Here is a 23,584-nt window from a genome sequence, read left to right on the forward strand (position 1 = left end):
ACTCACAGCGCCGCTCCAGAAGCCTCTCAAGCAGGCCCCTGTACACAAACGCTGTCTTTGATAAAACCTTTGAACCAGAGCACTGACTAATGAAGAGAATTCATGTTCACACAATATGTCTGCAATAGTGATTTATAGAGTAATAAATATGGCTATATTTTCACAATCAGGTGCTTTGCTAAAAGAATATGATTGCATATTATTTCTTTCTTTCTTTAATTATGTAATTGCCATGCTCTGGATTAAAAGTGGGGAGCATGTTTTAAAAATGGATAAATTGCTGATATTTCTTCACTGCATATATGTCTTGAAATATTAATCAAAATACAAGATGAACAAAAATGAACAAACAAAGACAAAATAACCAAAAAAAAAATGCAGCAGCCCCTTTTTCCTCACAAAGTTATGATTTAAAAAATTCCTCATTCATTTTTCTTTTATCCCAATACTTTAGAGTCCCGGTGAGAAAGGACTAGGAAGGAAATAAAATATATATATATATATACTGTATATATAAAATATATACTTTTCTACAATCATTTCAATAAGCTATCTTACAAAGATACTAAACTAACCAACAGCCATCCTGCCAAATTGCACTTTTGTTCCGTTCAATATTCCTGTTTTCTTGTGGTTGCTGATGTCCACCTTTTCAGTTTGGATGGAGGAACATCATGGCGGACTGTCTGTCCTTCTGTCTGTTGAATCACAGTGATGCTAATTAACACTTTTGGATGGGGTCACTGGGAGACTCCTGTATGAAATTGAATGAAATGAGACTGCAGCATGGAAAGGGAGTTTTCAGAAGAAGTCACGGTTGGCTTACTTTTTTTAGTCTTTGGGGATATCTTTTCACCCAATTGCCCCATGTAAAAGCATCTGGACAGAGAGCGGGGTGAAAGGGGGAGACAGAGAGAGAGGGAACCAGAAGGAGACAGAGAGTGAGCCGGAGAGAGATGGAGAAGGAAAGAGAGAGGGAGAAGACGGAAGAAGAGATATCTGCTGGTGGCTCTGTGTCTTAGCCCCTGAAATTCTGCATATTTCAGGGACCAACCAACACACAAGCTTTAACATCTCAAAGGGCACAGGTGAAGACCTCCACAGCTGAAGGACCACAGTTCATGATTACATATACTGTATGAAAGTATACCGTTCGTACCCGCACGTATCGCACGACAGTATACCGCTTGCATATAGAGAGTTGCACAGTTTCAATGTGCATTTGCAGCTGTTGTTTTAAGACCAGACACAACATGAAGAGGAAGGAAGCTCTAGGATGAAGTCACTGTGTGTGTCTCTCCCCTCCAGCAGAATTAAAGAAGCACATTCATTCTCCCGCGGCCGTCATCCGGAGAAAAGAGCCACCGCCTCCATATGAATATATACACCATAGGTACAATCGAATGCAGATTTGGTACATATAGACATATGAGTGTCTGTATTCCTCTCATGGCCTCCTGGTGAGCTCAGCACTGTTGGGCAGGTGCGCAGCTCGCAGGTCCCACTCAGCTGAAACGGCAAGGGTTCGAGCGGTCTTTGGAGTGGTCTGTGGTGTAGTCATGGAGTGGTCGTGGAACGGTCTGTGGACGGTCAGGTTCTGGAACCTCTAGCCCAGGTACCACTGTGGACACATGGACAGAATGACAGGGAGCAGCGTCAGTGACTCTTATACTGAAGTGGGTGAGCAAGCTGTCCAAGATTTCCAGAGAGAGAGCACAAGAGAAAGAAAACATCACCACCTGCTGGTTAGATGGGGAATGACAATTGGAGTGTCAGGCTGAAAAGCAGTCTATCAGGGATCTAGGAGATCCGGGGTTCAGTTTGCCCTCCGGCCCACCCAGTGGCATTTTAAGTGTCTGGACATGGCTGATGGTATTGCCTGAATGTGATTAGAGTGTGAGTGTGTGACTGAGAGGGGCGGGACTAGGGCAGCTGTCTTCCTTTCCTCTCTCTCTCTCTTCTCCTTCTGGGAGGGTCAAAGTATCATTTGTCTCTGGAGCTCTAGCTCTAGCATTTAATAGTTTAGTAAAATTTCTTTGAAAGACAGTATCTGGTTAGATATACCACGCTTTCACAAATACACTATATAAGGACCTTTGACTTGGTGTGTGCTTGGGTTAGTATTAAATACTTACTGAAATTTTCCTGAAATTTTTTTCCTTTGTGTTTTGAACATTTACAAAAAATACCATTAATTCATGATGCAAAATCCATATTTGTGGCCAACAGGCCCAGAATCACTCAGGTGTAAATGACTCACCTGGGGTTGCTGAGGGAGGTTGATGAAAGCGGGCTCCCGGGGACCGACGCTGACAAAGCGCTGGGATGGGGGTGTGCTGGGCGTGGAGTAGGCTACAGAGGAGGGAGGGACACACAGACACAGGAGATCAGTACAGACAGGAGGAGAGCCTGCCCCCTAGCTGTGTGGGGGACCTATTATAATGTCTTCTTGTGAGAGAACAGTGTAGCAACAGGGAATTTCACCTGAGCACAATTTAGATCATGGTGCACATGAACATGAAAATATAACATTTCTAGTAATAATAACAGGTGAAGTCATAACTCAGGTTTATGCTCCCACTGAATGAGAAGGGGGTGGTTACTCACAGGGAGGACTAGGAGAGTTGCCCCCGCCCTCGGTGGATGTAGAGGGGGGTGGTTTGGTGTCTGGCAAGGGTAGGGGCACAGGTCTCGCCATGGGAGGAGGAGGCGGGGGCGGCAGCATGGGGGAGGGCAGAAACGGTCCAGCCCCCTTCCCCTGTCCTCCCCCATTGGGCTGTGGGTACCGAAAAGATGAGCACGTATGAGAACAGGAATGTCATGACATCACTACTCCACCAAGCATCTGAGCCGTGCTCATTATGACATCATGGACTGTGCTGATCTTGCGAGCTGTATTCATTATGACATCATGGACTGTGCTGATCTTGCGAGCTGTATTCATTATGACATCATGGTCTACACCGAACTTCTGACCAACAGTAACAATGACACCATGGAGAGCACAGAACATTTTATCTGGAACTCATACAACCCTCTACTTTGCAGCCTTCTATTTACAAATCCAACTACACCTTACTGCCATCCAATGCAAAGACAGAGAGACAGAAGATGGAGTGAATGCAGCAAAGAGGAGGAAAAGATAAAAAAGGTGTCGGGGTGTGGAGGGTTAGGTAAAATGCTTTGTCTTACATTCAGAAGGCCCACCTGTCCAGGGTGTTGGCTACCATCAGGGCACACCAGCTGGACGAACTCTTTGAGGTTCTCCTGCGGGTGGTAACGGATAGTGGGGTGGGGGAAGTAGGCGCTGGGCTGCTGGATGATGGGGGACGCTGGGAAGTGGAGAGCTGAGGGCGTGGCATGGGGACTTCCTGAGAAGGACAGGGAGAGAGAGAGATGCCGCTGAGATGCTGGGTAGGGGGAAAAACAGGGGGTGACAGACGTGATATACCCTGGAGGAGGAACGTGCAGGCACACGCACACACACACACACACACACACACACACACACACACACACACACACACACACACACACACACATACACACACACACTCACTTTGTCTTTCTCTCTCTCAAACACACACACTTTGAACAACACAAACATCATCAACAGGTGCAAATTGTTTTGAAAATCAGCTGTGAAGCAAAATAAAAATTCCAAAGACCTTCACCGTTTCAGATCACTGAACACAGCTGTTGTCATTAATAGATTGATGTACTGCACAGCGCCCCCTAGCGACACTGTGGAATACCACTATGCTGCCTAACAAACATCAGCACAGACAGCCAGACAGACTGAGCTACTATCAAATAATGTCAACACATCCTGCAGATTAACAGAGGGATCATTTTTGTGTGCTTTTATAAAATATATGAAATAACAATCCTGACACTGATACAGTGCCAGATTTGCTGATTTGCTGATGAGGTCTAATCCTGTTCCCCTCTCTCTGTAAGTCCCGGGGGTTTAACACTTTGGATCAAAATATTACTCAGTATCAAGCCTTTAATCTTCTAATATGTACTCTTTTTTTTCTGAAATATCATCATCCACTTTTCACAGCAGATGGAAGGCCGTGTGAGAAGAGATTAACCGTGCTCTGATACAGAGTGTTAACTGACTGTTAGCTAAATCTGATACCCTGACATTAGCAGCTCCTCCTGAGATCAGGCGACCTGAGAGACACTTCCAGCAGCTCTATTCATGGAGGACAAAGTGACACAGTGCATTCTGGGAGGTAAGGTGAAGAGTGTCTCGGTTTTCGTCAGCTGCTGAGAGCTGGATATCTGCACACATTATACAGAAAGATCCCCCAGTAATACTGCTGTAATAACCCTTCCCCTTCATAAAGAAACCAATGCAATGCCCCTCAAGCCCCAGACAAACAAACTCCTATAGCCCCCTTCCCACACAGAAACAGGCACTTTAAACACAGAAACGACACCCCTTTAAAGAAGAAACACTTGTTTCTTCTTTAAAGAGACACAATAATCCACTCCTCTAAAGAACTAAACTCTAGTAACCTCCCAAGCCAGCAAGAAAGCAGTCATTTTAACCCACAATTAAGCAGTCTCCATAAAGCTTATACACTATTCACTCCTGTTCTTAAAGGATTTCATTTCAGAACTGTTATTCAGGCTTACAACACACACACACACACACACACACACAAACACACACACACACACACACACACACACCCACACACACAAACACACACACACACACACACACACACACATACTAACACAAAAAGATTGATTTTCATACTCATTGTGTATATATTTGATTCTACGACACACATCAGGCTCCACGTATACTAACGGGGCAGGTGGGAGGTGACCCGCCTGGGTCAGGCGCTGGCGGGAGGGGGGGAGGCCACTGGGGGCGGGACCTCACCTCTGATCCCTGTAATGACAGGCTGGTGGTGCTGTGGGAATGCCGTTAGTGGGGAAGAGTTCAGCAAGGGGGCGGGGCTGCTGAAACCACACCTCTCTGACTTCTTTAATGTGGTTGGTGATGGCATCCCTGGCAAGAATGATTGACAGGCGCAGTTTAGTAATCGGGGTTAAGGTGAGGTCACAGGTCAGAGGGCACCCTGTGTGGGGGTGGGGGGGAACATGGGGACAGGTTAGGGGTGAGATCTGCATCCTGCAGGCAGCTACACAGTCCCTGTCAGTCTGGGGGGTGCTGCTACAGTTCATGATGTCCTCCATACAGCAGGGGTACCGTCAGTGACCACTAGTGACCTAAATGAAATGCTGCTCTTTGTTCTCCTTGCTCATTTTGACCCACTGATCGCTGGGGCTCTTCACAGAATAAACTGAGCTCTTCTTTTTTTTGTCCAGGACAGGAGGGCGCTTGCAGATGACTGGAGGTCTGTGGTGTCTGATGGATGAGAGCAAGCGGGTGCTGTCACAGACATAAACAGACACACGCATACACACACACACGCACACACAGACACACACACACACATACGCTTGCTCACACACACACACACACACTCTCTGCTCCCTGATACAGTCACCAGTGAGCTCCAGCAGATGTCTGAGTGCACGGTGAAAATGAAGCGCCATGACAATTCCAATCCTTATACACTGGCCCTGTCATTATGTAGTCTGCCCTGAAGGCTGCAGGTTAGACTATACGTATGATATCCGTGGCCTCTCTGTATGCACTCGGAATTAAACGAAATGGATTGTGGGTAACAGCACTCCTGACAGACGGGTGACCTGTCTCGGCGGTGCACGCCACAGCCCCCGGGATAAGCTTTGACCCAATGAGCCACACAGTCTCCCCTGAACAGATAAAACCGAAAATCTGATGTTGCAGCTAATGTGACAAACAGCAGCCTGAGTATTACACCCACAGAGTCATCCAAAATCCTTGTATGCTTTGAGATCAGATCAAATCAACTTAAAACATTCTGATCAAAGTCAAAACAAGGCCAGAAAAATCAAGGCCGGGCAAACAAACAGGAACTAGACGGGTTGAAGGCAAAAATCTCTGATAAAAAACTGTCCTTAAATTTAATTTGGAAATAATCTGCAACAAGGAAATGGACACTTGAGTTACTGTACATCTACCACTAAAACATTAATACACACACACACACACACAACCTCCATTGCAACTACAAAACTACAATCAACTACAATACCCATAGTTCCATAAGACTGTGGAAGAGTGGCCTGTTCCTTGATTGACATCTGCCAACAGCAGGTTAGCATTCACTGTATTCTTCCCTCACATGTGCCAGTGGACTTCTGCACAGCACAGCCTGCCTCACTACTGCTCCTTGTTGTTACAATAGTAAAAAAAAATGAAGTTGGCTTTGTATGAAATATTTCCATGTATGTGCCATCTCCATCTCAGTCTGTGAGGGAAATCTAGTGGGCAGGTAGAGTGTGTCTCAGATGATACGAGATACAACAGTAAGAGGCGGTACATCACACAACCACATTATGACAGAATGGTTTACCTGCACGTGCACACATCAACAGAGGGAACAAAACACTAGCTATTTCCTTTCTACCGTAAGGGAATTATGAAATGTGAATGTTATTACCTTGTCGTGAGGTGAACACACTAGCTAGTGAGCCTCGCAGTTTATATCCAGCTTTGAAATAGAAGGGAATAAACAGAAAGAGTGAATCTATGACAGAGAATTACCCCCCCCCCCCCCTTCCCATACATACACAGGTGGATCACGCCCTTCATTTCATTTCACCACACCCCCCCCCAGAACAAAGACTTCCTGTACACCCACTCTCTTGCAGTGTCATGTACTTGTATCTGCTCTGGGCCCACCCGAAACCCCATCTCAGCTCTCTAAAGGAGAGCGCTCCATGTCCTCGGAAATCTCCTTTGCTCTAAGACATCGTCCACCAGAAAAAGAGAGGGAAGTGAGGAAGGGAGGGAGGGAATGAGGGCGGGAGAAAGGGATGAGGCATGATATTTTGGTTGTACCAGTTTTGATCAGAAATAAGGCACGCAGATCATGATCATCATAAAATACATTAATGCTGGACTTCAGTCCAGGTTGATCTGATTGAAACCATATTCCCCCTGTTATTTACACAGAACTAAGAACTAAGGCCCCCCTTGCCTCATCTAGGACTAGTAGTGTTGGGTTTAGACCTCCTCACCTTCTGTCCAAGATGTCTGGGTTTGAACAGAACACATAAGAATGACAACCTGCTTTGTGAGGGATGACTTGCTGTGTGTGGCAGACAGGGGGCAGCACTGAGGGAGTGGTCTCTCGTGGACTTAGTGACTGATGCACAGACACTGAGAGAAACACACGGGAGGGCAGGAACAGGCATGCTCTATGCTGATCTGATTTCAGCCTAAAATACTATGCATAAAGACACACACTACCATTCACACACACACACACACTCATATTCACACACACACACACACACACACACACAGAGTATCAGGTGTGGCAAAGGAGAGAAGGGGAGGGTGCAATATAGCAGTATAGGGAGGAGAGGGGGCCTCCTCTGGGTGGGGTAGGGGAGGGTTTTTCTGGGGCACTGGCGGAGGTGGTACCTGGCTCCACTTCGTGCCAGTTGCCGCCACCCGGCGAGCGGCCCCGCCCATGATAGAGAGACTCCTCCCCTGGACTGTCCACATCCTCCTCCTCCATGCACTTGATCCGCTTCACGGAGCTGAGGGATTCAAGAGAAATTCTGTTTCAGATTTTCCTCCAACATAAACATACTTCGCAAAGCACTGCCCCGTGGCTAAGGTGCACAGCACCTCCCATTCCTGCGTATTTGAGCCTTGCAGACTCATATATGCCCAGACACTGCCAAGGGTTTCCATATGTCCTTATAAATCAAAATCAGCCTATAAGTTATAATGTCTATACTGACCTAAACTGACTTCTTTCAACTAGGTCCATGAAGTTAAGGTCAGGAAATTAGATTATTAACTCCCTGAATCTGTTAAAATTAAATGAAATGATATATGATGTTGGCTATTCATATTTATCTGAGTATCTGAAAAGGCTCTCAGATACCTCATATATGACCCTGAGTGATACAGAGACTTTCGTCTCTCAGTCAGGTCAGATTGCATCAGGCCTGACCAGGGGACACAGGCAGGAAACTCCGCCCACTACACAGGATTGGTCTACGTGCAGGAAGGGGGTGGGGGTAGCCGTACCTGCCAGAGGAGGTGCTCGGAAGTGGCCGGCGTGGGGCCCCGGGGCTCACGTTGTAATAGGAGGAGCTATCAAGATCAGCCAACGAGAAGCCGGGCCCAGTCCTGGATGCTACGGGCGCTGCAGCACATACACATGAGAGAGAGAGAGACGCTGCTGACAGAGACTGTGGGTGTGGGGGGAGGATGGGTATGCTACAGAGACAGACACACCCTTGAGCAGTAACATACACACACACACACACATACAGAGACAAACACACATGCACCCACAAGCACAAAATCACACAAACATCACTTCAAATAGGTGTGGTGGGATGGATACTTAGAGTGACTAAACCATTCTAGGGGTGTAGGGGGGTATCTTATGTTTATGTGCACTGCGTAAATGTTAATTCCTCTGGTAACACTCTATATTAATTGGCCCCAATAACTCACCATTTAAAATTTTTTAATATCAATTAATTGTTTTCCGGTGCCTGCCCTGAGGCAGACACTGGTGGATGTGTGGTGACTGCTTAACCAACTTCAAAGGCTGGACTGATTTTCCTAAGCCGCTTCAGCCTGTTACTGAAAGGCCAGTTACGGAATTCCATCACTGGAATCTCTATAGCGACTTCCTTTTTCCCCATCTGCATGGCTTTTAATGGTAGACTGAGTGAAAGAAGCAGACTCCATTAGGCCAAACAGAGACAAGGCCAGTTCACACGGACAGGGAAGGGCTGGGCACCCCTTCAAGACTCCATCTTTAAAAGTGTTCCGTGTTTTGGTGAGAAGAACACCTCTGTGCCAGGTGGCGTCCCTTCACCTCTGACCTCTGAGCGGTGAGGGCATGGTGCACCATTAATGCACAGGAACTTACTCTGAGAGACTCGAACCAGCTCTGTGACACTGAAGACACCTGATGTGATAAAACTGTCCTGGAAGCTTGTGTGTCCTGAAAGACAGAAAAGAATAAAGTGGATGGAGAGTGAGAGCGGGGAGAGATAAAGAAAAAAGAAAAAAAAACGTACAGGATCCGATCCTGCTTGCTTCTTTTCCGTATTTGCTGAATTTTCTGTATTCAGTAAGACAAAAAGTACATTTTCATAGTATGAAAATTTTGAAAAAATGTATTAACTTTTTTGACAATGAAATACTGGGAAAGGAACCACAGCCTCACTATAAGCACAGTATATCTCAGGATAGGGGCAGCAAGGAAACACCCTTCAAAAACTAAGAGCAAACAAAGGAACAGTCATATATTTTATTCTTAAATGCTATAGCTTTGAAGACATTGATCTGTTGATCATTGTACAGCTACAGTGTTTTACAACTGCAATATTAACAAAAATGAACTGAACTGCAAGAGAGACTCAGAGAGAGAGAAAAAAGAGATCAGGTGGGGAGAGGGGAAGAGGCTGAGGAGTCTCCTGTATCAGATTCTACAGGATGTTGAGTTCAGTACAGAGCATATATGCTGTACACTCTGCATCCAACAAGAGTAAAGCTGTGAAGAGAACTCTACAAAGAGACAGAGAGCAGTGAAGTTCATATCTCAAAAGAGATAAAATCATTCCCAGCTGGGCCTGCCAGTAACAGACCAATCAGACAGACTGAAAGAAAAATAACTAACATCTAAGAAAGGCATCTGGTACAAACCCCCCCCCCCCCCCCAAAAAAAACAAACAAACACCCAATGACACCCAATGAGGAGGTATGAAGAGAAGCGGGGGACAGCTGTAACCCTTTTCACTAGTTCAGTATCATTCAAATTCCCCCCCCACGTCAATGCCTCCCGTTCAGTTCCAAAAACCCATTCCATTCTAATACGCTCCACGTCAGATCCAGTCCAGAAGCTCTGAGTCAAAGCTCCACTACAATGCAGTGCTCCAAACAACCAAATGATGAACATATAACAGGTTAAATTTGTGAAGAACCTGGTCAGTGAGTACAATTTAACTTTTAATATTTTCTGCTTTCAGCTTTTTTCATTATCATTCATAACTACTAAATTATCATTCATAACTACTAAATACTACTAAATACTAAACATAATTAATAAGTACCTTACAAGCCTTTCAAGGCACTCAAAGGTCTTTACAGAGAGGGGGTGGGGAGTGGCGAGAAGTGACTGTTCTTAACCATTACTGTAATCAATTATGACTTCAATGAAACTTCTGAAATTTTTAACTCAAATATGATTTTGAGTCAAATAGCAAAAGCTACTGCTATACTTTCCTGCACTAATATCCACATTTTTTTTCAAATGGACTAATTCATTTATATATTTGGTTACACTAATTTATTGTCCTTTATAATATAAAATGGACATGAACATTCGGATGCCAAAGAGAGAGGTTTTCAGCTCAGTGCAATTAAGCAAACATGCAGTAGGTGGCGCTGCATCAGAATGAACTGAGGTGGATAATTCTTCCTCAGCATCAAATTCCATTCTCTTTCATTTCCAAAGTATTTAGTGCCTGGAGAGTTTCACACATGGCGAAATCACAGAAATGCCACTGAATCACCTACATTCCATGGAAGCAGTCAAATTCTTGAGAGTAAAACTTCAGATTTTTATTGCACATGACTTTTTATGCACAAAAAGCAAGAAGCTGGTCAACATGACAGGCGTTATCAGTTCACCCCGTGCATATGTGACTGGGACACGGGAACACAATGTCTGTTTATCGTGGAGATGACCCAGAGCCTGAACATAAATCTGAAGGGAAAGAAACGCTTGAATGAGGTGGCTAAACTGGGTTAGTGTTTGTGAACGAATGTCTGAGTCTCTGTTGTTCTCCGTCTCTGTGATAACAGAGTGTAATAGGAGGGGCATCCTGTGGTCTTATCTCACAGTGTCTGATGTGTATGTGTGTGTGTATGTGTGTGTGTGTGTGTGTGAGTGTAACAGTGCCTCGGTCTCAGCCAGAACCCTGCCTTTTCAGCCGGCCCGATTCACTGAGAACAAGGGTCAAAGGTCACCAGGAAGAGAAACACAAAAAAGCATCAGGCTTTCCTGTTTCAGAGAGGAGAGGGAGAGAGACTGATGTGTGGAGAGTGTAATCAGTGTGATACATTAATTCAGACTTTTCTATTTGATTTCTATCTGTGCTTTGAGAAAATAAATATTTAGCTGTTGTGCAAACAAAGCAAAATTTGAAATTGAAAAAACTGACCTGACAAAGAGGGAATGAGACACTAATGTTGCTGTTGTTGTTATAATTAGTATTATATTAGTAGTATTTTTTATAAGGACTGGAACTGTTGTTATTATTGACTCGTAGCTTTGGCAGTTTGCACAGTGCAAACATGTTATACCAGTAAAGCATTTTAAACTGTATTGAAATGAATAAAATTTAACTGAGGGAGAATAAAAAGGGAGACAGAGGTAGGGGGGTCAGAGTGAGATGTGCAATAAAATACATTTATTGAGAATGCAATTGATTTCATATATATTTTTTAGAGAATATTTTCAGCTCAACCAATAAATAGAAAATATGAAAATTATTTCCATTTTGGTATATTGAAATATATTTCTGATTTGCATTAATAATGATGTACTGCTCTATAATACTGTCTTATAAGCACTTAATGGCTTGGCACCATAGTGTGCATGCAACTTAAATAAAAAATGAATCAATCAGTCAATCAATCATAATTCAGTCATCGAAAGCCAAGCATGCAATATATTATTAGGCTAAACAACATATTCCTCAATACATTACATTATATTTCATTTCTGTGTGGGAATTGAAAGGGGGAGGGGAGGGCAGAGAGGTGTGGAGGAAAGAGAGAGAGACAGAGACAGCAGAACTGTAGTGCGGGGGCTGAGTGTCTGTCGGAGGGGAAAACCCACACGTCTCTGAGCTCTGTCCTTAACCGTGACCTCCACTCACATCTCCCCCCCCTAGGGGCCAACCGCAGGTCACTCAGTCTGATGGCCATCACTGGGCTAAAGGTGACAGCGCTGTCACTTGGCTGACATTAGCGGGACACACCTGAAACCAAGCTGTGACCGCAGTGGCGGGGGTTTTTCAGAGGTGTGAACAAACACGCCGTGTGGTACTGTTCTGAGCTGGTGAGCACAGGATATTTGTCTGCTCTCGCTTGTGGGCATGGAATCTTCTTGTCAGCATTTATAAACTGCTTGAGTTCCATTCGGTTTATTGTAAAGGATGTGTTTCTCTGTGCAATACAGAGATAATACAGAGACTGTGTTACTAAACATTGTCGTTCTTCAAACATGTATTTAGTCTTGTATTGAAGATGACAATATCTTAAAAATAATCAAAACGGACTCACAGTTCAAATAATGCTCATGACAAAGGTACAGTAAGATTAGGTTTTAGTGTAGAAATGTGGACATATACAGAACCAGTCAAAAGTGTGGACACGCCTCTTTAAGATAATGTGAAACATGCATTCAGAGACATTCCCCACAGCACTGTGCCTGCTGCATGATTCTAACTGTGTCACCTCATAGTTTTGATGGCTTCGCTATTATTCTAAAATGCGGAAAATGGAAAAAATAAATAAAGGAAAGTGAGCCCAAACTTTTGACTGGTACTGTAAGGGACCAGCTGCGTCAGTCAGTGAACTAACTCACCGTTTTCTGGCAGCTCCTTGACATCTGCCTCGCTGGTCTGGTCTGGGCTGTCATTCTGCACCAGCTCTGGGGACGGGGGACAGAAGAGGACACGCTTAGCTTGTAGCACATGGGGGAACAGACAGACAGAACAGACGGACAGAACAGATGGACGGAAGAGACAAAACAGTCTGAACGGAGGGAACACCCCGGTTGTGTTCAAAACTGAACTGTTATTCCCCCCCCCCCCCCCCCCCCCGGATCTCGGCTTAAAGCACCTAAAAGCTGCCCTCTTGCCCTGATCCTGAATCTGTGTTCACCTTCTATAAAAATACGATTGGGAACAGGAGAGGGAAGAGAGCTGAACCTAGATCAGTTGTCTGAGGGTGAAAGTGCCTAGACCTCTGAGCTCTGATCTATCAACTTGTATTATTGTCTAATTGTATTACCACAGACTCTGAAGGGCAGTGGGGGGAAACGGTTCAGATTAGAGATGTTTTAGGCAGGAAAAAGAAGGCTAAAAACTGGTAAATCCAGTCATGTTCATATGTACCCTGTTAGGCTGAACTTCTGCATGGCTAAATATGCCACTAACACAGCAGATCAGGATTTTTAATTTGACTCATATCACTTTTATCATTATCACACCCGCACTCAAAATACTAATCCCATGCACGATGAGATAATACAGACAAAGTCAGACACACATACACACACGCACGCACACACACACGCAGGCACACACACTCACTTGAATGTGGTTCTGAGCTGTATCCTCAAACACAGTCTGACAGAGGAAGGTGAACCTGCCGTGACCAGAGTCTGATTGATAACACAAACCGAAACAGCCAGACAAGGGGTTATGGTGATCTTTATCTCTAATCTGGTGCTTGTATCCAGTGATATCACACCAGCCAAATCACCCACGCATCTCCAAAACCACACTATGATCCACTAAGTACACCCCAGCATTGCCAGATCTCAACACCAGCACTCTCCCCACACATGCAGGCAGCAGCAACTTCAACTTTCAGAGCACACAAGGAGGCCTGGGAGGTGAAATACTGAAAAGCCTTTTTTTTAAATTAGACACAACTAATTTAATTCGTTTCACCCCAACAGGTTGGCAAGTAATATGCTTTTTGGATTCTGTTCAGCATCCCTGTCTGATGTTTGAATGGAGGGGGGTTGGAGGGATTGCTTGTGTCAGGGGTTGGGGGGGGGGGGGATTTCATGCAGTCTGACAGGACATTCCTCCCCACCAAATTAAGCAATCTCATCTGTTTCCTCACAGGCTCAGATTCCTAGCGTCACACCTACACTTCCCCCTATCAATTCTTGGTAGAAACAGGTCCCTTCGCAGACATTGGTCACAAACACGGTCCATTCTCTTCATCACAGACTGAGTATATCGGACATAACCATCCCATCTAAAAGTTTACTTCAAATCTCCTTTCATTACAATGAAAGAGCAGCGAGGAGCAGAGGCCCTGTCAGTCTCCCCTATCTTCCGAAAGATCTGACATAAATGGTGTGTGCATCAGTAACACTTTCACTGTTGCGGCGAGGAGGATATAACTTTAATCAAACAGCATCAAAACACAGTTTTACGTGTCATATTTACAACAATGATACAATCAGTGCTCTCCTGAGCTGGACTTTGTGATGGGTTGCGCTCATGTCATATCTTATGTGTTTATTGAACAATAAAGTATGACAAAACATTGTTACCAAAGCGCAATCTATTTTGTCATGTTTCTGTGGATGTGTCGAAACGGTAACCATGGGTTCAGTGTGAATCGCTTACCTCACCCCTACAGTTCCCTCTCTCTTACATGCTTTCCTACTGTAGAGCTGGAACCAGGCTAGCTCATAAAACCCCTTTCTACTGTAGAGCTGGAACCAGGCTAGCTCATAAAACCCCTTTCTACTGTAGAGCTGGAACCAGGCTGGCCCAATATACCCAATTTCCACTGTGGAGCTGGAACCAGGCTGGCTCAACACACCCATTTTCCACTGTAGAGCTGGGAACAGACTGTTTCATTATATTCATTTTACACAGTAGAATATCTGCAGTATTTAGACACTGCTGTTTTTTTTTTTTAAATGCAAAGAAAACTAGGTGGGTTTCTGAAGGAGTGTTTTTTGCATTGGAAAGAAGAAAAGGGCGATACAATAATGGCTTTTTCATTGATCACTCATGTGCTTCAAATTACAAAATGAGCAAAGTATGTGAAAGGTAAACCCTTGATCAATTTACCCTGGGTAAACACAGTAAAATGAAAACCACAGGAGATGGGAAACAATACTTTCACATGAAATTTAATTAAATTAACACACACACAGATGCTGGCACACTCATATCACTTCACACAAGGTACACATACACATGCACACACATCTGTTGAAGAAGACATGGCATTCACTAGGCCAGCCCATGCAGGACAAACAGATAACTTAGAAGTGTTTTCTCTGGGAAACAGCAGGATCGAGGGCCAGATTCAAACAGTACAGTACAATACTGCTAATCTTATAAAAGCAGGAATGTCTCATCTTAACACCGTTTTACTCCTGAATCTATGTCGTAATCTCAATATGTACTGTATGAGTATATTACACTTTTAGGTTTTTAGTTCCACAGTCTGTTCTAGTAAACCTGTTCTGTTCCTGCAATCAGTAACTCAGTAAGAGCGGCAAGGGTCCAACCACAACAGGCCAGATTTAACAGGTTGGCCATTTTCCCCAAACCCATTTTATTTTCCCTGTCTCTCTCACTGTTTCACCTCCTCTTTCTCTCTCTCTCTCTCTCTCTCTCTCTCTCTCTCTCTCTCTCTCTCCCTCTCTCCCCTTCTCTCTTCTTCTGTCTCTCTGAGGGTGAGGCGGGGTACAGTGCGGGCTCTATACAGTCTGTGCTCAGTGTTTTCAGGAGTTCTCTGGGAAACATCAGACTCCCGGCCCCTGGGCCTGACTGCCCGCTCTTTTTTTTTTTTTTTTACAGTGTGGAATCTTTCCTCCACCCCCCCCACCCTCTCCTTCTTAAAGTCAGCTCCCCTGATATGAACTGCAAATTCCAGGAAAGAGAGAGGGGGGGGAAAAGAGGGAGTGAAACACAGTTCCTGGCTCTTTTCCCAGTGAGAGTAAAAGAATCGGAATACCATAATACCCCTGGGTTAGAGTGATATACACAGCCCTGGGGCCACTCTCAGTTCTCTCCCTCCATCTCTCTCCCGCTTTTTTTCCTTCCTCTGTAAATAGCTGAGCTGAGAGAAGCAGGGCGGTCAGGGACCTACTGAGAACTCCAAGACACGGGGAGAAGGCTGTGTGTGTGTGACGGAGGCCAAAAAAGGAGGTTTGCATGCTCACATGGAAACGTGTGTCACAGTATGGGGTGTAGCTTGTGTGGTGTGGAATAGTGTAGTTTGGGGCGTATTCTGTCGGGTATAGGATAAACTGTATGCACATACACACACACCAATGGAGGCATGCAGGCATCCCCACATACACACAAATACATGCAAACACACACACACACACACACACACACACACACACACACACACACACACGCACACACGCACACGCACACACACACACACACAGGCACACATACAAAGAAACATGCACACACATATACACACATGCACACATACACACACACACAGATATGCATGCACACACACGTACGCACACATACTCCCACACACAACGATCTGTACAAGCAAAGAATGCCTCCACAGAATGTCCACACACAAGACTCAGACCTCGTTAACAAGAATAATAACGATTAAATCAGCCCCAGATCCAGCAAAACACTTCCTGTCTTTGTCTACAGTCTTTCAGTCACCATGGAAACGGCAAAGGGGTCAGAGTAGGTCACACAGAACCCGACCTCATACTGACAGTCAGAAAACCATCTGAAGTTTGCACTATAATAACCACGCATCCCCCATACTCTCATAGCTATCTAATGGAGGTCACTTTAATAAATTAAATCAGGCATAAAATGTAACTAATGTAAACGGATGAAAAAATGTAATCCTGTACAGTAAATACAAGAGCAGTATTCGGGGGGGGGGGGGGGGGGTTCTCTGACATGCCTCTCTGAGCGGGGGGCCTCACCCTCATCTCCCATCCCCCCCTCATCCCCCCTCCCTCCATGTTAAAGAACCAAAACAGAAGATGGATAAATGAACAGAAAAGTACAGACTGGGTAGTTCACATCACCATCTGCCTCCCTCTACTACCCTAAAATATGCCAACTTTCCCCTTCCCTGCCCGTCTCTATATCTGCATCACTCTCTCTCTCTCTTTATATATATATGTGTCTTTCTGTCTGATTCTTCTCTGAGGATTTGTGCACCTGATCCCACCAGATTTACGCACTGATCCCAGGCCAGATCTCATCATTTCATCCCTGGATTATACTCAAAGGCCTGAGTTACGGCAGAGCCGCACCCAGGTCGGGCACAGGCCGCGAGCACCCGCTTTTCTCTCAGTTTTCTCCTTACAGTAGACTCCCTGTGCAGGGCCCCCCTCCCGCGCTCTCTGCTTTACTGGAAGACGCTGGCGTGCCCTCTCCCTGCCCTGCCCTCTCCCTGCCCTGCTCTCTGGAGGACTGCAGCGGCATGGCTGCTCTTCAGCCGCCGCTTCACACAGTAATCCGTTTATCATCTTATTGCTGTACCTGCCGCCGTCCTGTCAGGCGGTGCCTCTTACAAACACGCCTTCCTGCAAACCGAGGTCTTCCTGTATCTCTCTCTCTCTCCTGTACACAAACACACATACACACAGACAGATCAGAGATCCAAAGATATACACCAGACACATACACACACACACACACACACACACACACACATGTACACACACACACACCTACCTAAGACACACACCGGACACACATACACACATAAATACACACATTCATCCATCCATCCGTACATACATATATGCACACATTCACCACACAAAGTCACAGAGATAGACCAAACACACACACACACACACATACACACACACACACCTACCTAAGACACACACCGGACACACATACACACATAAATACACACATTCATCTATCCATCCGTACATATATATATGCACACACACACCACACAAAGTCACAGAGATAGACCACACACACACACACACACACACACACACACACACACACACACACACACACACACACACACACACACACACACAGACTAGACTCACAAATTCAAAGTTTAAGTGCTTATCATACCACAACGCCCTAGCAGAGGGAGGGAGAGGGAGGGTGGGCTTTCTAAGAAATGAAAATGCAGGCACACTTACTATAATCTCCATAACAAATGGCTCGGTTTGTACATGATTCTGTCAGCACCTGCAGCTAAGTCAGCTGAAATAAGGACATAACCCTAAAAGTAATGCTTATAACAACAGGTCTCTACAGGTGCGTATATACTGATGTCCACGACAACAGGTCCCTTGATAATTTCCATAACATCAGGTCTCTGCAAGTCCGTCAGACAGCCAAACCTGTGGAAGCCGCTGTGGTGCCTATCTCTGCCCTACCAGCAGGGGGCACCACAGCCACAAAATCCTCTGTATGAAGAACATGATCCTGCCGCTCACCGTGGTCATGCATTCCCGCCCCCTGGATTTCATCAACCAAAAGGGAGGGAAAGGTTTGGGGGTTGGAATCATACCCTGAAATGACTGGAATCACCTGGGTTCACTCAGGGTGGGGGTCAGGCACACTTGCACATATATAAACAACACACACACACACACACACACACACACACACACACACACACACACACACAGACGCTCTTACACAATTCCCATTTCCAGTCACAAGCAAATGGCAGTGGTATCTGGTTACTGTCACACTTCTCCTGACCTCAGATCGATTACCAGCTCAGTTAGTGAAGTCCACGACCTCACAATGACTTAGCACACTTAGAATCTTAGCGCACAAAAGTCCAATAATGTATGCTGAGGAGTTAGCTCCTCTCTATACGAAGAGCTACAGGTTTTGGCAGAACAGGATAAACAGTTAATAACAGCCACTGGTCAAAGCCCACCAGCACCGCTCCACCTACGACTCCAGTTTTGCTCCCACCCAAGGCCCACAATGTTCCTTTATAACAGAATTACTATGCAGCTTTAGAGCTGACAGCAGATCAACCCACGCTCTGAAAGACCCCTTTCTACTAGTGATCAGCCTCCAAAACATCTCCTCGCACCCCCAGCCCCTGCCGCCCCGCTTCCCAGAATACCACAGTGAGTTCACAGCCCTGACATTTAAACTGTGTGCCACTGCTCCACTTTACTCACACTACACCCATCAGTGTGAGTAAAGTGGTAAAGAAAAAAAAAAACAGAGACGTGTGATTTAAATGGGGGGGGCTGAACTGAAACTGGGACTGAAATGCTCTCCTGCCCTCCTCCACTGTGTGAAAAGTAGATCACTGCTTTCAGCGCTTTCTGCAGATTTTGTCTGCATGTTTTGTTCAGCGCTTACAGCTCCCTTAAGCTGGCTCTCGAGAGGGATAATACCCATTACAGTTGTTCTGCAAATGAGGCGGATCACTCCCAGTCAGCTCGGCGTGTTTGTTGATTGTGAGGCCCAGTAGCACCGTCCTCTATAGTGCCACAGTACAGATAATCCAGATATATCACCTGCTCTGCCTTCTGACAGCATTTTATAACACGCTGTAAGAGTGTTATATCATCTTTAACACCTGTAGTTTGTGTATCATTCACTGTCTCTCAGACGGTGGTGAGTGGTGAGTTCTGTACTGGGTCTCCTTTTCACACAGGCAGTAAGTAATTGCCCGCTGGGCTGAGTGATGTATCTTAGTTTGATATCTCTGCCCCCACAGGTACAGAACACTCAGCATCTCTCTCTTTTCTCTGCAGGGACCAAACACACAAATAACAGCCACACTTTTCCAGTCAGTCTGCGCTCCCCCTGACCTCCACCAATCACGGCAAATGGCTTTTTAGCTTCTCCGCTAGCCTACAACTCAAACAACAACGTCTCACCTAAATTACTACCGCTGTAGTCTGACGATGTTCAACCCAGAGTTCCTCCCTGCTCTAAAGGAGGGGGAGCGTCTCTGGGGTCTTCCTCTCGCATCACTTCCTCCTTTGCTGCGCTGTTTTAAGATTTCCCCACTGCAACAAACGACTTCAGATCTGCTGTGAAATATGGCACCACATCAAACGGGGATCTTAATCCTTCCTGAAACTGTGGCTGTCCTCATTACTATTAATAGCAAGCAAGAGGGTGGAATGTTACTGATTGTTATGTTTATTGTGCCCCATATTGAAATTAGCCTTTCCAAGATGCCCACTGTCAGAAAGTTAAAAGGACGTAACCTCTTTCCTCTACAGCACTGTGACCTATACCTGACCGGTTTCAACTGAGGAGAATTTACAGAGGCAATTTACAGAGCGGTCATAATGTCCCAATCTCATTAGTTAAAAAAACTTTTCAAAATTATAGATAAGTTTTAACACACAGAGAAGCAAAAATAGTTTCCTTTTGCAGACAGGTGTAATGAATATTATACTTATATATTATACTTATATATTATATTATACTTTTATGTTGAAATAAACATGTTTTCACAGAAATGGAACTTTTTCATCACCCTGTAAGAAATTTTATTAAAGCAGACTAAGGTGACAACACTTGTGCTGAATGGTTTGCAAAATGGGTGTATTTTAGTTGCTGCTGATTATGGTGTGATTTTTGTCTATTTATGTTTGCCGTTATGTGTTTGGTTATCTGAGCATCATTTATCAGCTGATATTTTTGTCTCTTCATCTCCATCCTTTAATGCAGCCACATGCCTTTGTGCTCACTGTGCTGGGAGCAGAGCAGGTCCTGAGAGCGAGGCCTTAATCTTTAAATCCCTGCTGAGTCCGGCTAATGTGGCCACATACAGGGAGTGCAGCTAGGATTCATCTGAAAGCCTCCACTGAGATGGACTGAAAATTTCAAGGGGTTGTGCATTGCAGTTCATTGTAGTGGCGGTGATCTGTTTATTTGATTTAGGTTTTTCCCATTAGCGTTATTCTTCTGCTGATTCATTGCGCCCACTTAAGGGACGTTTTAATTAGCAGCTTAGGGGGAAGACACTTTGATGTGGTTAAACTAATAAACATTAAAATAACTCAACATAATTGATTACAGCTTTCATTTCTTATTGCCTTCTTCCCGGAAATTATCTCAGTATCTCTCTCTCTCTCTCTCTCTCTCTCTCTCCATCTCTCTCTCTCTCTCTCTCTCTCTCTCTCTCTCTGCAGGAACTCTGGTCGTACACCTATGCTCTTCTTTTGGAACTTCAGCTTATTTTTAAACAGACAGTTCTCCATGAAACCCCAGAGAGCTGCATTCAGGAATCCAGTAATTCAAACAACTGCAGGACTGGTGCCCCATAGGCCAGACCCCTTGGCAGGAACCTCTTCTGCCCCATCACTACAGGAGCTGTGCAAAAAAGCAGCCAGTGGGAGGCGCTGGTTCTCTGAGGAAATTCGGTGTGGGAGTTCTCACTTTTTGTTCATTTCTTTATTTCATTCATGCCGAACCGATTAGATTAGAATCAGAGTGCTTTTCTCCCTGTGGAAGAAACGGTCCCATTTTGCAGAATTTTGGCCTGCGATCCCACCAGGGCACTGACGGTGTACCACAGTTTACTAACACGAGGATGAGGGGGAGGTTTCTCAACCACAGAGCCTTCACGGATCCAGCAACCGAATTACATGGGGAGAGGGCAAGGAGCTGCAGCTGTTTTTTAACAAAACCAAACCGCTCGCAATTCTGGAAGAGCTAAAACACCAAAGCACAGCACTTACCCGTACACCAAAACCAAGATAAGCACATGCTATTACTGTAATTATACAGAAACCACACTCTCTCGCTCTCTCTCTCCCCATTGCTCAGCGCTGTAGTGGTGGCTTATTGTGATTCAGGAGTGCATACACATATGTTTCTCATTTTATCTGAATGATTTAAATTCCTAGCAGCAGTTTACAGAATCTCTCATTACCCTGTTATGCTAGCGGAAGAATGTAAGAATAAAAGAAAAGAAAAACACCAGGCTTCATTTCTCCCACAGAAACTTTCTCCACGCTGCACGCATGGATGTGACAAATATTTGCCTTTCTGGCTAAAGTTCCAGAAAAGATGTGAGATCAGGGCCCTGCTGCCAGACCTGGCAGCTGGAGGCGGAGCCCTGCTGCTCCGCCCAATCACACCCTCTCCTGCCCAGTAAATGGAGGAAATGGCAAATGGTACCCCACCTCCCGATCTACCATATACATCAGTCTCTCCTCATTTTATTCGCTCAGCAAGGCTCTGCCAACACTCAAGGCCATTCCTGAGTTTGTAGTTTCATTCTAAAGTAAGATCGCCACATTACCCCTTATTAAAGAACTTATCCATAGTAACCTGAACACAGAAGTAAAGGACAAGCATGGCAAAAGGGACGGTTAGCACAGCACCAACAGGATAGTAAAAATGTGACCTCAGAAAGGTTTGGCCAGTGGGCTCAAAGTCCATTTCTTGAGAGCAGCAGGTGCATTAGTTTAGGCTTTTATAGGAATAGCTTACTGCAAAGAATTTTGGGAAATGCACAGGTGCAAATATTCAGAACCTGATTACAAACTGAACAGATTAAGTCAGGGGCATTGGCCATGATAAAAGCCAGTGATCACGCTGGGAGTTAGGGGGTGACCTCACCTACTGTCCTTGGACCTCACCTATGTTTTATTCATGTTTGCTGTGAGTTTGAATTTTGAATTGATTTGGAAGTTTTGTGGTCAATTTTTTATTCCTCAATTAATATACACTACAATTGCAATACAAAGAAAGACACACCTTCCAACCCACCCACCCCAATGACCTCACAAAGGCAGCTCATAGCATTGTCTTTATGATATTACAGACATCAGACTGTGCACTTCTGTTTTCTTATAGGACCATCTCTGCAGTCATAATACTGCCAGCAAGCAGCCCTGATCAAGAGAGAGATGAGATAGCCCAAATCGGAGAGAATGGACACACAGAGGAACCCCTCACACTCTCCTCTCCTTTCAGTCACAGAATTCCTACTTGAACCTGATGCTGTTGTGGCAAGCCTGGCAGGTCTTCCAGGCCCGTATCCAGTGCCAGAGTTTATGCCAGAGTCCCACTGCCGTCAGTTCAGTAAGGCCTAATAAAGAGTGTCTCTCCCCCCTGCTGGGATTAATGCTATCACCCCACTCAAAATCCAGCTGCCACCTTACGCAGATAAAGCGAGACCCTACAACCTCCCGGTGTCTCTGTTGGTGGAATGACGCAACCCCCCCCCCCCCCCCCCCCGCAGGACAAATTGGCGGAACAGCTGCTGCTCTCTGCCGCGATGTGCTTTACAGCGCCGAGGACGGATCGTTCCACCACGCTAACGACCTTAGCCGGGATAAAGCGGCTGATCCCGGGTGTTTAGGCTCATTACAGCTGGACCGGCGGCCGGGTTTCCAGTCCAGGTACACAGCGAGACGTCTGCCTGGCCCCCGCCGTGTGCCAGGGCCGCCGAGAGAGCCAGCAGCACCTGATCAAATCAATCAGAACCAGATCTAACGGCTGGGCTCGGCGCTTGTCTGAGCCGCGTGCGTGAGCGCCTGTGAGCTGTTGCCAACATGTGCATATGCGAATTTGAAACATTGTGCTGTCTCAGAAGAAGTCTAAGCTAGGCAGTGTCGTGAATTAAAAGCCAGTTCACATGCACATACACACAGTCACACAAATACCTGCTCCCAGACACCCATACACTCCAGGACAGAAAAGAGCACGC

At 45.3% G+C, this 23,584-nt stretch overlaps 1 protein-coding gene across 3 annotated transcripts in view; it reads right to left on the minus strand.

The window, feature by feature from the left end:
- Positions 1-391: 391 nt before the first annotated feature.
- LOC118795482 (nuclear factor 1 A-type-like) overlaps positions 392-23,584 on the minus strand; it is a 44,017-nt gene continuing 20,824 nt past the window's right edge. The window contains exons 3-11 of one of the 3 annotated variants that reach the window (XM_036553976.1): positions 12,771-12,836; positions 9,042-9,116; positions 8,183-8,300; positions 7,565-7,683; positions 4,904-5,032; positions 3,208-3,371; positions 2,608-2,776; positions 2,261-2,352; positions 392-1,621 (exon numbers count right to left, since the gene is read on the minus strand). In XM_036553976.1, coding sequence (XP_036409869.1) covers positions 1,607-1,621; positions 2,261-2,352; positions 2,608-2,776; positions 3,208-3,371; positions 4,904-5,032; positions 7,565-7,683; positions 8,183-8,300; positions 9,042-9,116; positions 12,771-12,836 — 947 coding nt within the window. In that variant the 3' untranslated portion in view covers positions 392-1,606. Of the gene's footprint in view, positions 1,622-2,260; positions 2,353-2,607; positions 2,777-3,192; positions 3,372-4,903; positions 5,033-7,564; positions 7,684-8,182; positions 8,301-9,041; positions 9,117-12,770; positions 12,837-23,584 lie in introns of all 3 variants that reach the window. The other 2 variants (XM_036553975.1, XM_036553977.1) reach the window with 2 other exon arrangements.

Source organism: Megalops cyprinoides, chromosome 20, assembly GCF_013368585.1.
Source record: "Megalops cyprinoides isolate fMegCyp1 chromosome 20, fMegCyp1.pri, whole genome shotgun sequence".
In the NCBI taxonomy this organism is placed as follows: Eukaryota; Metazoa; Chordata; class Actinopteri; order Elopiformes; family Megalopidae; genus Megalops; species Megalops cyprinoides.